The following is a 14,981-nucleotide window of genomic DNA, read 5'->3' on the forward strand; positions in this document are numbered from 1 at the left end:
GGGAGAATCATCTCCATTAAAAACGGTATCTCCAACAGTGTGATAAACAGCAATTCTTATCCCTCTTCTCCTCCTTGTACTGATTAAGAATCCTGATTGGCAACTGAGAATTCAAAAATGTGGTGAAATTCTACGCCTCTCTCGTTCTCTTCTTCTTGTACTGATGGGCCAGCGTCCTGACTTGTAAGTGAAGCCTCAAATGGACAAAGATAACCTCTTCCATGACCGGGACTCCTGTCTATCCGGCAACTGCACTTCCGAGAATTAAAAGAACTGGGAGATCATCCTCGGTGTACTCCTCATCGCCTACACCTCCACCGATTCGAATCTTGTCACCGTTCAGACGCTTTTGCTTTCACTTTCTTGCCACTGCCTTGTCTCAGATGAGCCCCACTGTCTCTTGTTTTGACAAGTTTTCTGGAACTTGATCATCAGTCCCTACAAATAAATGCGAAAACAAATAATCTTTTAGAGAAAAAGCAAACAAAAACACTGCCACAAAATATGTATTATAAAATAAAACAAACATTATGAAAAAGAATTAATTAATTAAATTAACGTTTTTTTGGACCTCAATTAAATAAAATAAGTTACTTACTCTCATTTGTTTTAAGAAAAATCCTTTTTCACTTGAAAAACACTTTTATCACCCGTGACGGGAGGATATGCTAGTATATCGTATTGATAAAATGACAGAGCGACTCATGGTTGCCAACTTCGATTTTTGTCGCTCAGCGCCAAAACCGAAGATTGACATTTCCACTATGGCGGGAAGTTTTCTATGATAAAAAGCACTGTTAAACCATATGATAAAGCCCGTGACGGCGATCACAATTGCTCTTCAGACAAGAATAATTCTTTAAATATAGTTTTCTTATCAAAATTAAAAGTTAAACATGTATTTCTGAAATTTTTGGAATCGTTGGAATGATTGGAATAGTCTTTGATTTTTAGATTAACCATAATCGGTTCCAAGGTATTATGAATCGATATCAGGAGATTTTAAAGCTATATTTAATTTTAGTCTTAATTTCACTATTTCTATGATACTTTGGACATATTTTTAGGAAGACAAACGAGTCCAAAAGTCCATATCGCTCACTTTTTGACCTCTAATACGGTAATAAATGATCGAATTTGTAAAAGAAAATGTTTTTGAAAAACACACATTAGTTAAAAATGCTTTACCGATTCCTTACCGGTTAGGACCACTGAAACGGAGTTATGCCCTAAAGATCCACTTACGATTTAAGCCGCCGAGAGTCGGCTTAACGAAATTATAATCAAAATAATGACCAGGCTGCATTTCCATCAGTTTCTGACTAATCCATCTCTCGGCTTAAGCCGAAAAACGGCTTAGTTAGTGGGAAACTAATGGGAATTTCGTCAAATCAATATTTTAATTATAATTTGTTGAACCGTCTCTCGAATTAAGTCTTAAGTCTGTCTATGGCATTAGAGCTGGAAATTTTTAAACCTTTCAAAAAATTTAAATTTAATCAAATCGGTTTAAAAGTAAGCATTCCAGAGTGGTTGAACACTGACCTTTATAAAATCAAAATTTCGCATTTTCCAATCATTATGTATGTATAGCTGAAATGTTCGCTTGAACTTTTCTCAACAATACCCAAAAATAAAAGAAATCGTTAAAGCTGCTTCTAAAATGAACCATAAAACATGGCTTTGGTGGAGTAGGTGGTAGGAGAAGAGGGAATGAACAAGGAGATTTTTTTTAGATATATAAGAGGGCCTTAAAAAACCAAAATCTAACTCAATCTTTTTGAGTTCGAACAATAAAAAAAATTAATAAGATTTTTACCATGTTGCCAAAATCCGATTAAAAACCCTCTTAGATTAAAATCCAAATCCAAATTGACTCAGACTAATTCTCGTGAATATTTAGTCGGTAAAATTTTGCATTTATGGTTTCACGCTGAAAATAACCTTTCCGTATAACTATAAAAAGATATGAAGAAAAAAAATTGTATTTGTTTGTTTGTATTAATAAATTTTTCAAGAGGAAAAATTTATAACTTTTCACAATTCTAATAATTACCTTGATGTTATGTCATTATCAACAATACCACAAATTTCAATTAACCTCTTTGCTTAGAAAATTTTCTTCACAGACTTTTTGAGGTTAGACTCAACATAACCTCACACTCTTGCTAAAATAAGAGAATGAAGCAATAACCACCATTTTATTTTTGTATTATGATTTTCCACAAAATGGAAAAGTATTCACATTAATTGACTTTGCAAGGTGGTACTTTTGCCTATCAAAAAAAAAATTGAGAGACAATCTTCTCAAACCCCTTTCCCCCAGGCACTTAGACAAAATGCTGCACGAAAAGAACATTGAAGGTGATCGTGTGAAATGAGCTTAGACGCCATCTGATAAGAATTTTCCTAATAAAATCTCAAATAATCACCCAAAAATGACTTTTTCTTCTCTTCTCGAGGCACAAAACATCATTCTCCAATGGATTTCAAAAGAGATTAACTTTAAAATCTATTTTACGAGAGAAGGACAAGAAACTTATATGTTTATACAAACTGCAAAAGAAATAGCAGAGAAACGGAGGGAAAACGTGGAAAAATTTTCACAGTGTATTCTGTTTGTTGGTCGATGAAGCCGACGTAGCACGTGATTTCCGTCGTCTTGGTTGCAGGGATGAATGTATTCTCGATCTTTGGATCCTACCTTGTTCATCTCCACATGGCAATGTGCTGCTGCATATTGAATATAATTAAGTAGCTTATGTAATGCATAGTTTTATTCTAATACCAAATTAAATTGGTTTCTCAATCTCACCTCAATTCCAATTTAGCAATTCTCTGCTTTAATTTGGCCTGACTTGCTGAATATTCTGCTAGAAGACGAGCAAGACGCAAATTCAGATTCTCAACAGCACTCTCCAATTTTACAACACCACTCTCTAGTGAATCTTGAACTCTCTGAGAACCTAGAAATATCCCAAATTGGGGATAAATTAATGATGAACGTGATTTATATTGATACAAAAACGAGAGATTTGCTGAAACAGCTTTATTGGATTTTACTTTATCGAGAGAGTGAGAGAAGAAAAAGCACCTCTTGGAAAGCCCATCAGCAAATTGGGCCAAATACGAAAATTCATGTAAGCAAAAAAATCAGATTTTAGTATAATTACTTCCATCATTATCTAATAAAGCAATAATCTAATATTGATAGGATAAACTTTTCTTTCGCTTAATCAATCTTTTAAGTGGATTTCGTGCTAAATAGTGTTTTTTTTTTGCAAGAAAATGAATATCCGTAGTTTATAAGATTTACAAAGTTCAATGGAACAAGAATCAGGAGAAGAGAGAAAATTTTACTCACTGGCAAAAACTTCTTCATCCAGTAATCCGTCTTTTCTAAGAAGTTGACAACCTCGTTCAGTTAAGGAAGCTCTTGCCTCAGGATAATCTGCCAGTGTCTCCCACAAGTCACGTTTCGCCAGGCAGAACAAATCCGAATAGCCTATGATAGGGAAGATGGTCCAATGGCGCATAAGATGGTATATGACCAATTAAGCGTATATACCAAGTTGTCTCATTGCATTTCAATTTAAATCATTTTATTGGGAAGCTTACCTATTGATCGAACATTTGCTGTACGACGATTTCCTGTTCGATTGCCAGCAATTTCAAGAACGGACACCTCCCCAAATACCGATCCAGCACCAAGAGTCGCCAACACCATCACCCCATCGTCTCCCACCACCGATAGGCGACCTCTCTTCACGATGTACATCTCCTTGCCAACGTCACCTTTGCGACAAATGTAATCGCCCGGACTGAATACCTGTTGAAGACAAACCATTCAAGCAACCCCTTTAATTGTCTTCCGCAATTTTCAGCATACTCCAAAGCACAAAGTGTTCGATAAGAAACATGTACACCCACATTTAAAATATAGTAGCTCTGCCACACCTTTTAGATCAGGAAAATTTCATAAAGTAAAAATTCACTTATCTTTCTTTATCAAAAGAATCGGTCTTAAAATTGGACGGAACTAGATTAAATTTCGTTTGATGTTCAAAAGAAGAAGAAGAGTGCGAAAGAATAGCATAGACATATGCACAGCTTTTAAGAAAGAAAGAGATGCGAATTTTGACTATATGAAATTTTCCTAATCTAAAAGGTGTGCCGAAGACATAAGAAAAATTATTGGAAAATACAAACTTCTTAGCATAATTTTTACTCTTATACGGCAAAAACTCTCGGCCATATGAGCAAAATATTGAAATAAATTTTCTTTGGAACAAAATTCTGCCAAGAGACGATATTATTTTTTTTTCAATTATTTTTCTTTATGGTTTTGATACGAAATATACTAACAATTCTGTTAGAGTTTCCTTTTGGATCCGTTTTGATAAAACGAAATGTATACAAATTAGAATTAATTTATCGTTTTACACAAATAGACAAACGAGTTTCGCTAAACAGTTTTTTGTGCTTCTTAAATTTGGCAAAACATTTCTCAGGCAATTGAAAAAGGTTTCTCTTAACGATTCACGCCTTGATCCAACAATTCGCGAACGAATGAGTTCTATAACATCAAAAGATCTTAACAAAAATTAAAATGTTCAGGGACCTTCTAAACAGCATGTAAAAGGAAAAAGAACTAGGGAAACTGGGGCACTACTAAACACGGGGTAGAACCAAACACTAATTTTTATTTCTAAACTACTTAGACTATCTCGACCATTTTTCACTGGACAAGCATCCCTATAGTGCCCATAAATTCCTATAAGTCTTGTCTTCTGAAGTTGAATATCTGATTAAAAAATCGTAGTGTTTGATGCTACCCCGTGTTTGGTGGTGCCCCAGTTTCCAATAGAGCTAGTATGATTTTCAACAAGAAAATTATTTCTCGCAGTAGAGTAAGTGGAATATGGCTGTCGTATACTCTACCGTAAATGGGACCTAGAAGCCCCACAAGGGTCAGTAATACTTCTAAAATATTGAAGATGATAAAAATATTTCACTTAACAAATTGAAACAGACCTTAAAGATTCACTTCGTGCGGTAGACAGAATTATCTCTCATTTTGGGATTATGGAAATTCGCCGTGGTTTGTCCAATAGCAATCTTTAAGGGAAACACTCCTTTCATTGGTTTATATGATGGCTAATAAGGCTAATAATATCTATCCGGTTATTATTAGCCTTATTAGCCATCATATAAACCAATGAAAGGAGTGTTTCCCTTAAAGATTGCTATTGGACAAACCACGGCGAATTTCCATAATCCCAAAATGAGAGATAATTCTGTCTACCGCACGAAGTGAATCTTTAAGGTCTGTTTCAATTTGTTAAGTGAAATATTTTTATTTCTAAACTACTTAGACTATCTCGACCATTTTTCACTGGACAAGCATCCCTATAGTGCCCATAAATTCCTATAAGTCTTGTCTTCTGAAGTTGAATATCTGATTAAAAAATCGTAGTGTTTGATGCTACCCCGTGTTTGGTGGTGCCCCAGTTTCCAATAGAGCTAGTATGATTTTCAACAAGAAAATTATTTCTCGCAGTAGAGTAAGTGGAATATGGCTGTCGTATACTCTACCGTAAATGGGACCTAGAAGCCCCACAAGGGTCAGTAATACTTCTAAAATATTGAAGATGATAAAAATATTTCACTTAACAAATTGAAACAGACCTTAAAGATTCACTTCGTGCGGTAGACAGAATTATCTCTCATTTTGGGATTATGGAAATTCGCCGTGGTTTGTCCAATAGCAATCTTTAAGGGAAACACTCCTTTCATTGGTTTATATGATGGCTAATAAGGCTAATAATAACCGGATAGATAATAAGAAGTCTCACAGATAATAGATAATAAGAAGTAACCCATTTAGCTGACGGGAAAAGGAAAGGAAAAGCGCCCTGGAACAAAGGAATGTTCTCATTCTCACTCAACTCTGAACCCACAAAGAGGAAGACGAACTGAGACCCCTTGTGGGGAGACTGAAAATGTGGGGTAAAAGCAGCAGTCCCCAGGAGATACTGAGGAACGAGAGTTTAGCATGGTGGTGACATTGCTAAAGACCCCAAAACACAACCAATAATGGTTTAACTCATGGTAGGGGACTGCTTATTTACGAAAATCGCTTATTCGCAGCTAACCCTGGCAGGTCTTACATGACTTACATGAGTCCTGCCTGGGCCCGGCGAACAAGGCCCCGGGCAGGACCACTAATATTACGCCCAATAAAGAAACCGGTACCCAAATAACGATATTTTTTTAAAATTAGTTCGTTTTCTAAATAATATTTTTTCATAGAAACTTATGTTGTCATACATAATCTCTTCATGTGATTAAAAACATTCAAAGGCGTAATGGCATGTACACACTAGAAGAAATTTTATCCAGTAATTTTTAAAGGTTTTCAGAAACGACTCCGAAAATACTGATCCCTTTACCTATTCCCGCTAATGGTTGCGTTATCAATTTTGTCAACTGACTTGAACACGAAATTCTAGCGCTCAAAATAACTATTAGTTTTTATAAAAGGTGCCAAATGGAGCATGAGCAGATGAAACTTAAATATATTACTTTAAAGTCTAGATCGTACATTAAATTTAAACCAAAAATTATATGGATAGTTTAGGTTGAGACCATCTTCGAGAAAGAAAATACAAAAATGGTGTCTCTTTAAAAGGATCATTACCATTAATTTCCGATTAAATGTTTCAGAAATGTTTAAATCATACCGCAATATCTATAAAATGGGCCTAGCTGTAGGGTGGAATCACCAGTTCTCGCCAGTGCCCCACTTCTCGCCACTTACATTGAAATCGCTATTTTTCGCAATTTATGAAATAAATGAGTCGCAATTTTTTTTGTATTGTTTCTGCTTCTACGCATAGAATCGAAAAATAATAATTATTCGTTTTGGATTCATGATTTTGATCACTTTTTAGAGCAATATTTTAAGCAAGTGCATCAAATCCAACATCTCTTACCAAATGTACTAAGTGTCGTCAAATTTTCATCAGGCCAAAAATACCTATTTGGGTAAATAATTTGTCTATTGAATATTTAATTGCACTTGTGGAATACATAAAATTTGTATTTAGTCAATTAATATTTCATTTTATATTATTTTTGTATAAAAATGAGGCATGGCGAGAAGTGGTAATATTCTGGAATTGATTTTACCACCTGTCGCCATATCTTTTCAATAGGCGACGCTAACTTCTCTTCGTACATTCTCAGTTGTCAAATCTGCATTGTTTACTTTCTGCAAAAGCCCTATAATTTGATTTCTCAAATAAAAGTGAAGAAAAATCATTTAAAGAGAGTAATAATAAAGTGATCACAAGGAAAGAGAAATGGTGAATGTATTCTTTTCATAGCATTGCCTAAAATAACCGAGTGTGGTTCTTTTCAAGTGGGTGGCGAGAAGTGGTTACAAATTTTACAAAACTGGCGAAAAGTGGTAAAAAGTGGCGACGAAATGGTTATTTTTGCATTATTAATAAAAATCAGTTTTTTAAGTAGTCCAGCGTTATGTTCTAGGATTATTGTTTTCACGTATCTAGAGCCAATACATCTAAGTAACTTTGTGTCAAATTTGACTTATCTTGTAACAAGGATTCAAAAGTTATGATTAAATGAATTTAATTTTTTCCTAAACATGGCGATAGCCAGTTATTCCACCCTATATCTAATAAATGTCGGTACCAGTGGCCATATATTTTGCCCAGTCTTCTTTTCAATGGAATTATATTGTAATGATTTTATAGAGGATAATCAAAATTATTTATTTATTTTTTAAGGTGTCCAATTAGCCGACAAAATAGATTCAAATAAATACTTTTAAAGAGAAGCCATAAAAACCTGCATACAATGGTGTAGTTTATATCTTATTGTTTAGTAATATTATGGGAAAATGTCCCACTAAGATATTTATATAGATACCTAATAAAAATTAACAAGGTGTTTATTGACATTTCAATCGAAAGAAAACTTTACACGAAACTTGTACACCTCATATTGTTAAACAAATCCCTATGTTTCACACACTCGAAAAGAAGTATGTGCAACACTTGAGTTACAAAGGTATTATATAAATGAAGCTCAGAGCAAAATATATCACTTAAGAACATCATCAATTTGAAGTATTCCCGTTCCGTGAGATTCAATTAAAATCGACAAAATTATTCTGAAAGACTTACGTCAATATGCGTGAAATTGTGAAAAAAAACGAATTAGGTTTTTCTCAAGAAATTTACTTAAAACAAATTATATTACCATTAGTTATTCATGGAAGACGTTGCAAAAGAGATATTTATTTATATTTTTAAGTCATGCAAGATATCAAACTTATATAGAACATAGCATAATTCCTATGAGAAATTTATTTACAATATTTCTAACAAATTGAACTTTTTCTTCTTCATTTTTTTACGAGTAATATTTCTGAGTAAATTGATTTTCTATTAAAATAAAATTAAATGAAAAAAAAAAGAATCAAGTTCACAGGCTGCCTTTGCTTGAGAAATTCCATCAAATTTCTCCAACAATATGAACCAATGTTCTCAATTTCAGTTGGAAAAAAAGGGATAATCATAGAAATTTGAGTCAATTTCCTGAGGATTACATTCATTCTCTACGCCATGAAAAGAATGGAGGGGAATTTATCTTGAAAGTGTCTCACTCAATACTTCCAAAAGGAGCCCTTTAAACACGTAGAATATTGAATTTTACTGAAATATCGAACTTCAATATTTAAATGAGACATATACAATTTTCCATGCAACATTTAATCCCACATTGCGTTTACTCTTGCGGATTTTAGTATACCTAGAGAAAATCAATAATTAAAATAATGATGCTGAAAAAATCTAAACTTGATTATAATCATCATTTGTCAACAGATGTGTTTGTTTTTTTCTCTTTACAGTAAATTTGCTATTAAATAAATATAAAAATTCCAATTAGTATCAAAATTTAATGGTTCTGCATGGGAAAACAATCGATTGTACTGCATGAAACTGTATACAATTTGCAATTTGCAATTAAATTTTTGTTTATTGTTTATTGTAAAAAATAGTGGCAAACCACCTCGAATTAGTGGAGTGCTCGAAGTCACAAGATCTATCACATCGGAAATTATCCTTCGGCTTATTATAAAGTTGAGACCTTCTCAACTGGTGTATAAAGAATTTATAAACATAGAATTATTAGAAAAAATAAGAATTTAGAGTGAATTAAATTTCAAATTATATTTTTGAGCAATTTTCACAATTTTCATTGTTTCATTAGAAGACTAAACCCATTTAAACTTTTCTAATTGAATTTATTTCATTTAAAATCAAGTCTAGGAAGAAAATATTGGAAATTTTTTGGAAGTATAAACTCTTTTGGATTGTAAGACATCTAAAAAGTCAATTTCATTCAACCTTAAGTTTTTCCAAAGTTTTAAGTACTCAATAAGAAATTTATGATGAGAAAGAATTTCTCCTATCAAAAGATCCGAGAAATTAGTCTTCAGAAATGTTGCATTGTTCCAGGAGAATCACAAAAATATAACTTCAAAAATCTAGTGAAAAAAAGAGATTAAAAGCACAATAAAATTTTGATAAAGAAGACAAGCTCATTGAAAAAATCTGTTTCTCCAGAAGACACGTTTTCAGAGAAATGTTTTAAGTAAGTTTTAAGTAATTATTTTACTAAAAAAAATGTATTTTTCTTGCAAATCCATACTTCCAAAAGAAGCGAAACAGGTATTGAAGATTTATTGAATTTTAGAACAAAAAAAATCTTTTATCGAAATACTCGTACTCGCAACTTGGATTCTATTCACAAAAGATTTTTTCTATCATGTACTATTAACCGGTTTACAACCGATTTTAACTCAAACTATTTAAAATATAACTAATGGTTTAGAAGTAACAATTTGGGAAAATAATTGGGAATTTGGGAAAAAAATAATTATCGATTATGAACCGGTTCCTTGCCGGTTCATAACTGATTAGAACCGGATCAGAATTATCAGAAGTTTTAAGACCTGTCCAATGAGCCCAAACATAGTCCTATTCGGTTGAGAAATACGCTCTCTAAAGCCTTTTAAACCTTTCACCTTTAAAACTGTTCAAGAAGTGATACAGATCAACACCAGAATATGCTGAAGCACCCTGTATTGCTATAATCTTCTGGGAGTGAGTTACATTGCTCCATTCGAAGATAGCCGCAAATGACCGACGTCCTCCTCGCTTCAATGGTGAAAACCGACTAAGAAGCCGATTCGAGTTTGGCTTAGAAGTCGTTGAGCACTCACAACCCGATCTAGCCGAACTATAGCGAAATAGTAACCTGAGGTTAATCGCCGTTATTAGCACGCCTCAGAATCACCACCTCAGCTGAACATTTGTAATTGGCACCTTTGGCTTACAAGAGTGTTCGTCAGAACGGGCTTTGTCCCTTCAACTCTTCTCGGCTCAACAGTCCTACTACAATATATGGACGAAATTGTCCGCCTAGGTAGAGGAAAGGCTCATAATTATGGACAGTTTCTAAATTTGGACACTATGAGGGTAAAATTGGACACTAAAACTGAATTGATTAAAAATTATGAATTTTTATTCCAATATTTGATGAACAATGAATTCTATCTAAATATTTGTTCTTTTCGAAAGATTTTATCACTAAATAAGTTAAATTTTGAATAAAATTTAAGTTAAAGTTGCTTGTTGAAAATTCAGTGTGAGCAATTGCTTACGATAAATATGACAGAAATTTGCGTTTACTTCAGTCTTATTTAGCTATGGTGAAGTACTAACAATTTTTCCTCACTGCTTTTTAGTGATATTATTAAATATTCATTTAATATTGTGTTGATTCACATTAATGGTGATTTGTACATTTGACCTGAACCACACATTTGACCTTGTGAATTACGTTTTTCGTGTGAAAAATGGTCAATTTTCTAAGAGATTCGCCAGTGAGGTGATAGTCCTTATTTTGGACAGGTGTTTTTTCCTCGAAATTTCGTGAAGTTTTAGCTTTTGTGAGATGTAGTGAGAAAAGCCTTAAAAAAAACTTCCGGAACAGTCAGGGAATGAGCGAATCCGCGAATACTTGGATTACCGAAGTTAACTCACTTTAATGAATGATATGGAAAGTTTCCGGGCTTCTCGTGACATTCTACGGTTCCTTTACATAAACAGGAAGAGGACTTGGTAAGATAGATTTTTGAAATGGAGAACAATGGGCATCTTATTGAGGCAGATTATCTGTCCAAATATTCAGCCATGGTGTCCAAAATTTGAGTCAAATTTACCTCTACATATCAATTCATTTTTAAACGTATTAAGACTAATTTTAGTAAAAACAAAAACGATAAATAGCTTGCCAAGTTTCTAAACAACCCTTCTGAAAAGAGAGTTACAAAGAAAATCAAGTAGTATTGAAAATATCGCACTTCTAACTTGGAACCTCTGAAACAACATCCAAAAACGAAAATAATCGCACGACGCGTTTTCTAGCAATCCCAAAGAAAAAGGTTTTGGAATGGAAAGGGAGGGGGAAATGAGGGGCGTATTAATGGTCTCAGGGTCGACTTATGGGAAGGTCTCCCGAAGGTTCCAAGTCTCTCTCTGCAACCGTTTGGCCTCTAGGCGTGGTAACGGCCGGTTGGCCAGTAGACCACTCCGCCAATAAATAAAGTGCCATTATTTCCCTGATTCTAGTTTATTATTTCAAGTTATTTTGCAAAAAAAAAACTTATACTTCTAATTGTGAAAATAATGACAGAATGTACCACGTTGTATAAGAAATAAAGTATTTTGAAAAATTGAACTATTGCGTCATATTATATGTATACTCGTATATATCTTTCAATGCTCTCAGTTATTTTACAAAAATGTCTATTGCATTCTCATAAAACATAGACTAAGACTAAAGTCCCATTATCTCGCTGGTAAATTGGCAAGAAAATAGTGTCTTTTTTTATTTGGACATAAAACTTCAGATATTTCATCCTAATTTCTTGCTAAATTGCTAAACTTGTAGAAGAAAGTCCCACAAAATATGAATGCAGAATTTCTGCAAACTCTATAATTTTAAAGACAGCATTATGAGGGTGAGTATTTTCCATCTCGCGGAAAATTAATCGCAGCAGGAGAAAGTTTTCCAAGAATACAACACAAAATCACTGAGCGGTTTTTGTGGAAGGGGTAAATTAAAAGAGGTCTTCTCACCTGGAGCTTTAATTTGAGAACAAGCGCTTCGAGCAATCCGGGTTCGCAGTCTTGAAAGATTCTCACTTGCTTCAACGTGTCCATATGCACTCGAATGGCAATTTCCGCCTTCAGTTTATCCGGCAGTGCTGCCAGTACCCTCTCCTCGTCTAGTGCCCCACTTTGGGCCCATGTGTAGGCAAACCACCGTATCACCTGAAAATTGCACGATTCTTTATCTCAAACCATGCTCTCGCCATTCATGTCAACATAACGCACTCCAGAGCCATTTATGGAATTAGCTGGGGGTGTAAAAGAGCCCCCAATAGAATACTTACCCGAGCCTCTAGTTCACCGCCAACCTTCCTGAAGGCCATATATTGTTTTACGCCATCCATTCGATTTTGGAATTCGACCCTCGCTACATTCATATTGGATATCATAGAACCAATATTTCCTGTGTTGAGAAAAAAAAGAAAATGGTAGAGAGAAAAAAAATCCAATCAATCATTGAACCCTCGCCCAAAAATATTTGCCTTTCAAAGTGCAAAAAATAACCCCGTGGTTCGTGGGAGGCAATTTTTGGTACAATATGATTTACAGCTTATGGAATTTGAATTTACAGCTGAAGATATACTGGTAATTTCCTCGGTAGATGACAAAATTAATAACCTGAACAATAAAATGCTAATTTGATAATGAGATGAGAATTAAATTACGCAAACTGACAGGGAAAACTTTGATAAGCAAATTAATTAGTCAAGGAACAAGGAAAGTTTGAGGAGGCACAGGGATACGACAACAATATATCCCGTAAAATAGTAATTTTGAGTGAAATAAGAAATTAATTATAAAGTCGAATATCCGTTCAATCACCCTGTTTTCTGGCTTGTTGACTAAAATTGCTGAATTTTAATAAACTTTATAATTTTAGTACAGTATTAAAAATTCGTTCGTTTCCCCATTGTGTGCAATTTCGACATTTAACTGCATGTTTTCAAGTTATTTATTTCATAAAATTCAATAAAAATTCGCTTTTTAAAAAGTTTTAATTGAATTCACCGAAGATGATTGACGTCTTATACTGGTGATATTATGTTCAATATTTAAAGAATTTTCAAAGCTATATAGTTTCAAAATAAAACAAACAACAAAAAAGGAAATAGATGCAGAAGAATGTCACATTTGAAGAAAAAGCACTTTTTAAATTTTAACACTTCATAAAGACATTCAATTGTCTTTTAAAATCACCAAACCAAATCGATTAGATAATAAGAGAGATAGGGTAAGTGTGCCAAATTTCGGCATAGTTGCTTGTAAGCGCCAAAGTCAAGTTTGAAATGTAATATCTTTAATAGAAATTGATTTTTTTCATTCCTTCTACTTAAGGAGTGTTGCTTAGTACCTTGTAGACAGTTTATCGTCTTTATTTACTTTAAAATCATTCATAATACATTTTAAAATAAATAAAAATGTAGACAAAGCTTTGGTGCCCTATTTCGGCCACCTTCATTCTCATAGTTCCTTGCCCTTCAGGAATTCTTCCAATGCCTTTTTCACGTCATATCGTTTGTCGAATCTACATTTCTTGTTATTATTTTGCATTGTATAATCTCTAAAGTATGTAAAAACTAAAAATTCATGGAAATTCGAGGAACAAAAAAGGTGGCCGGAATTGCAAGCTGGCCGGAATTTGACACACTTACCCTATGGCAATTCTTTGCTGTGAACGTGACCTATTTTGCATGAAATTGTCCCATTAGTAAGAATTATCGAGTATTCATGCAACCCTTTTAACCCTTATAACCAATGAAATTCAAAAATTATTGTTAGGGGGAGGTAGGGCTATTTTGAGCAGTGGGGCTACATTGATATACGATTTTTGGTATGCTTCCAAAGAAAGCATGGCCTTACAATTATTTTATTTACTTAATAATTTTGTTCATTTAACTTACATTACTTTAAAGCGTAGTTTCCATTAGAAGTATGCGAAAAAATCACATATCAATGTAACCCCACAGCTCAAAATAGCCCAACTTCTCAGTACTATTTTTTTTACCATTTTATTACTCAATACGATTTTTTGTAAAATTACGTCTCTAACGAAGATCAAGCAGGCAAAAAAAAATTTTTGTAAAAAAAAAATTATTTATAGATAATGATCTAAAATATCTTTTAGGTCTATGTAGTGGCAGATACACAAAGTAAGGCCCAGTCAAGAAATGGTTAAGGAGGACCCCAGGATACCAAGAACAAAATTGTGAACGGGAGGCCTACATCTTGTCTATTGTTCAATATTGTATAAACATAGCTTGAAGTGCTCATAATTCAGAATTAATAAGGGCTCTATTTAGTGTCAAAGGTGTAGCAAAGGCAAAGGAAGGGGGAAAATTGAAGAATTATCTGAAAAAAAAAGTGTTCCGAACGCAAATAACGAGAGATTCCTCGAAAATTTTTCCTTCGAAAATTTGAACATGTCTTATTTTTGAGTTATCTTGTTAGTTAAGTTTTTGAAGTTTTTTTTACCTTTTAAGTGAAACATATAATATTAATCTAAAATCATAATTTTCACTTATATTTAAGAACTTTTGAGATTTTTTGTCCTATAGTTGAGTAATTCACCATATAGTTGAAAATTAAAAATCTTAGTTTATACATAAGGGTCAAAGAAAGTAACAAATTTCGCCATAATTCCATAACAAAAAAAATTACAATATTTTAAGATGTTTTAAGAAAAATAATGCACGTAAATATAATAGAAATTGT

General features: G+C 33.4%; 1 protein-coding gene across 2 annotated transcripts in view; it reads right to left on the reverse strand.

Moving 5' to 3' along the window:
- Positions 1-2,182: 2,182 nt before the first annotated feature.
- The window catches only part of LOC129799005 (cyclic nucleotide-gated cation channel subunit A), a 65,273-nt gene continuing 52,474 nt past the window's right edge, over positions 2,183-14,981 (reverse strand). For both annotated transcript variants that reach the window (XM_055842570.1, XM_055842571.1), the window contains 6 exons: positions 12,554-12,672; positions 12,237-12,431; positions 3,619-3,829; positions 3,365-3,505; positions 2,816-2,966; positions 2,183-2,733 (listed from right to left, as the gene is read on the reverse strand). In XM_055842570.1, coding sequence (XP_055698545.1) covers positions 2,604-2,733; positions 2,816-2,966; positions 3,365-3,505; positions 3,619-3,829; positions 12,237-12,431; positions 12,554-12,672 — 947 coding nt within the window. In that variant the 3' untranslated portion in view covers positions 2,183-2,603. The remainder of the gene's footprint in view (positions 2,734-2,815; positions 2,967-3,364; positions 3,506-3,618; positions 3,830-12,236; positions 12,432-12,553; positions 12,673-14,981) is intronic.

Source organism: Phlebotomus papatasi, chromosome 1 (assembly GCF_024763615.1).
Source record: "Phlebotomus papatasi isolate M1 chromosome 1, Ppap_2.1, whole genome shotgun sequence".
Taxonomy (NCBI): Eukaryota; Metazoa; Arthropoda; class Insecta; order Diptera; family Psychodidae; genus Phlebotomus; species Phlebotomus papatasi.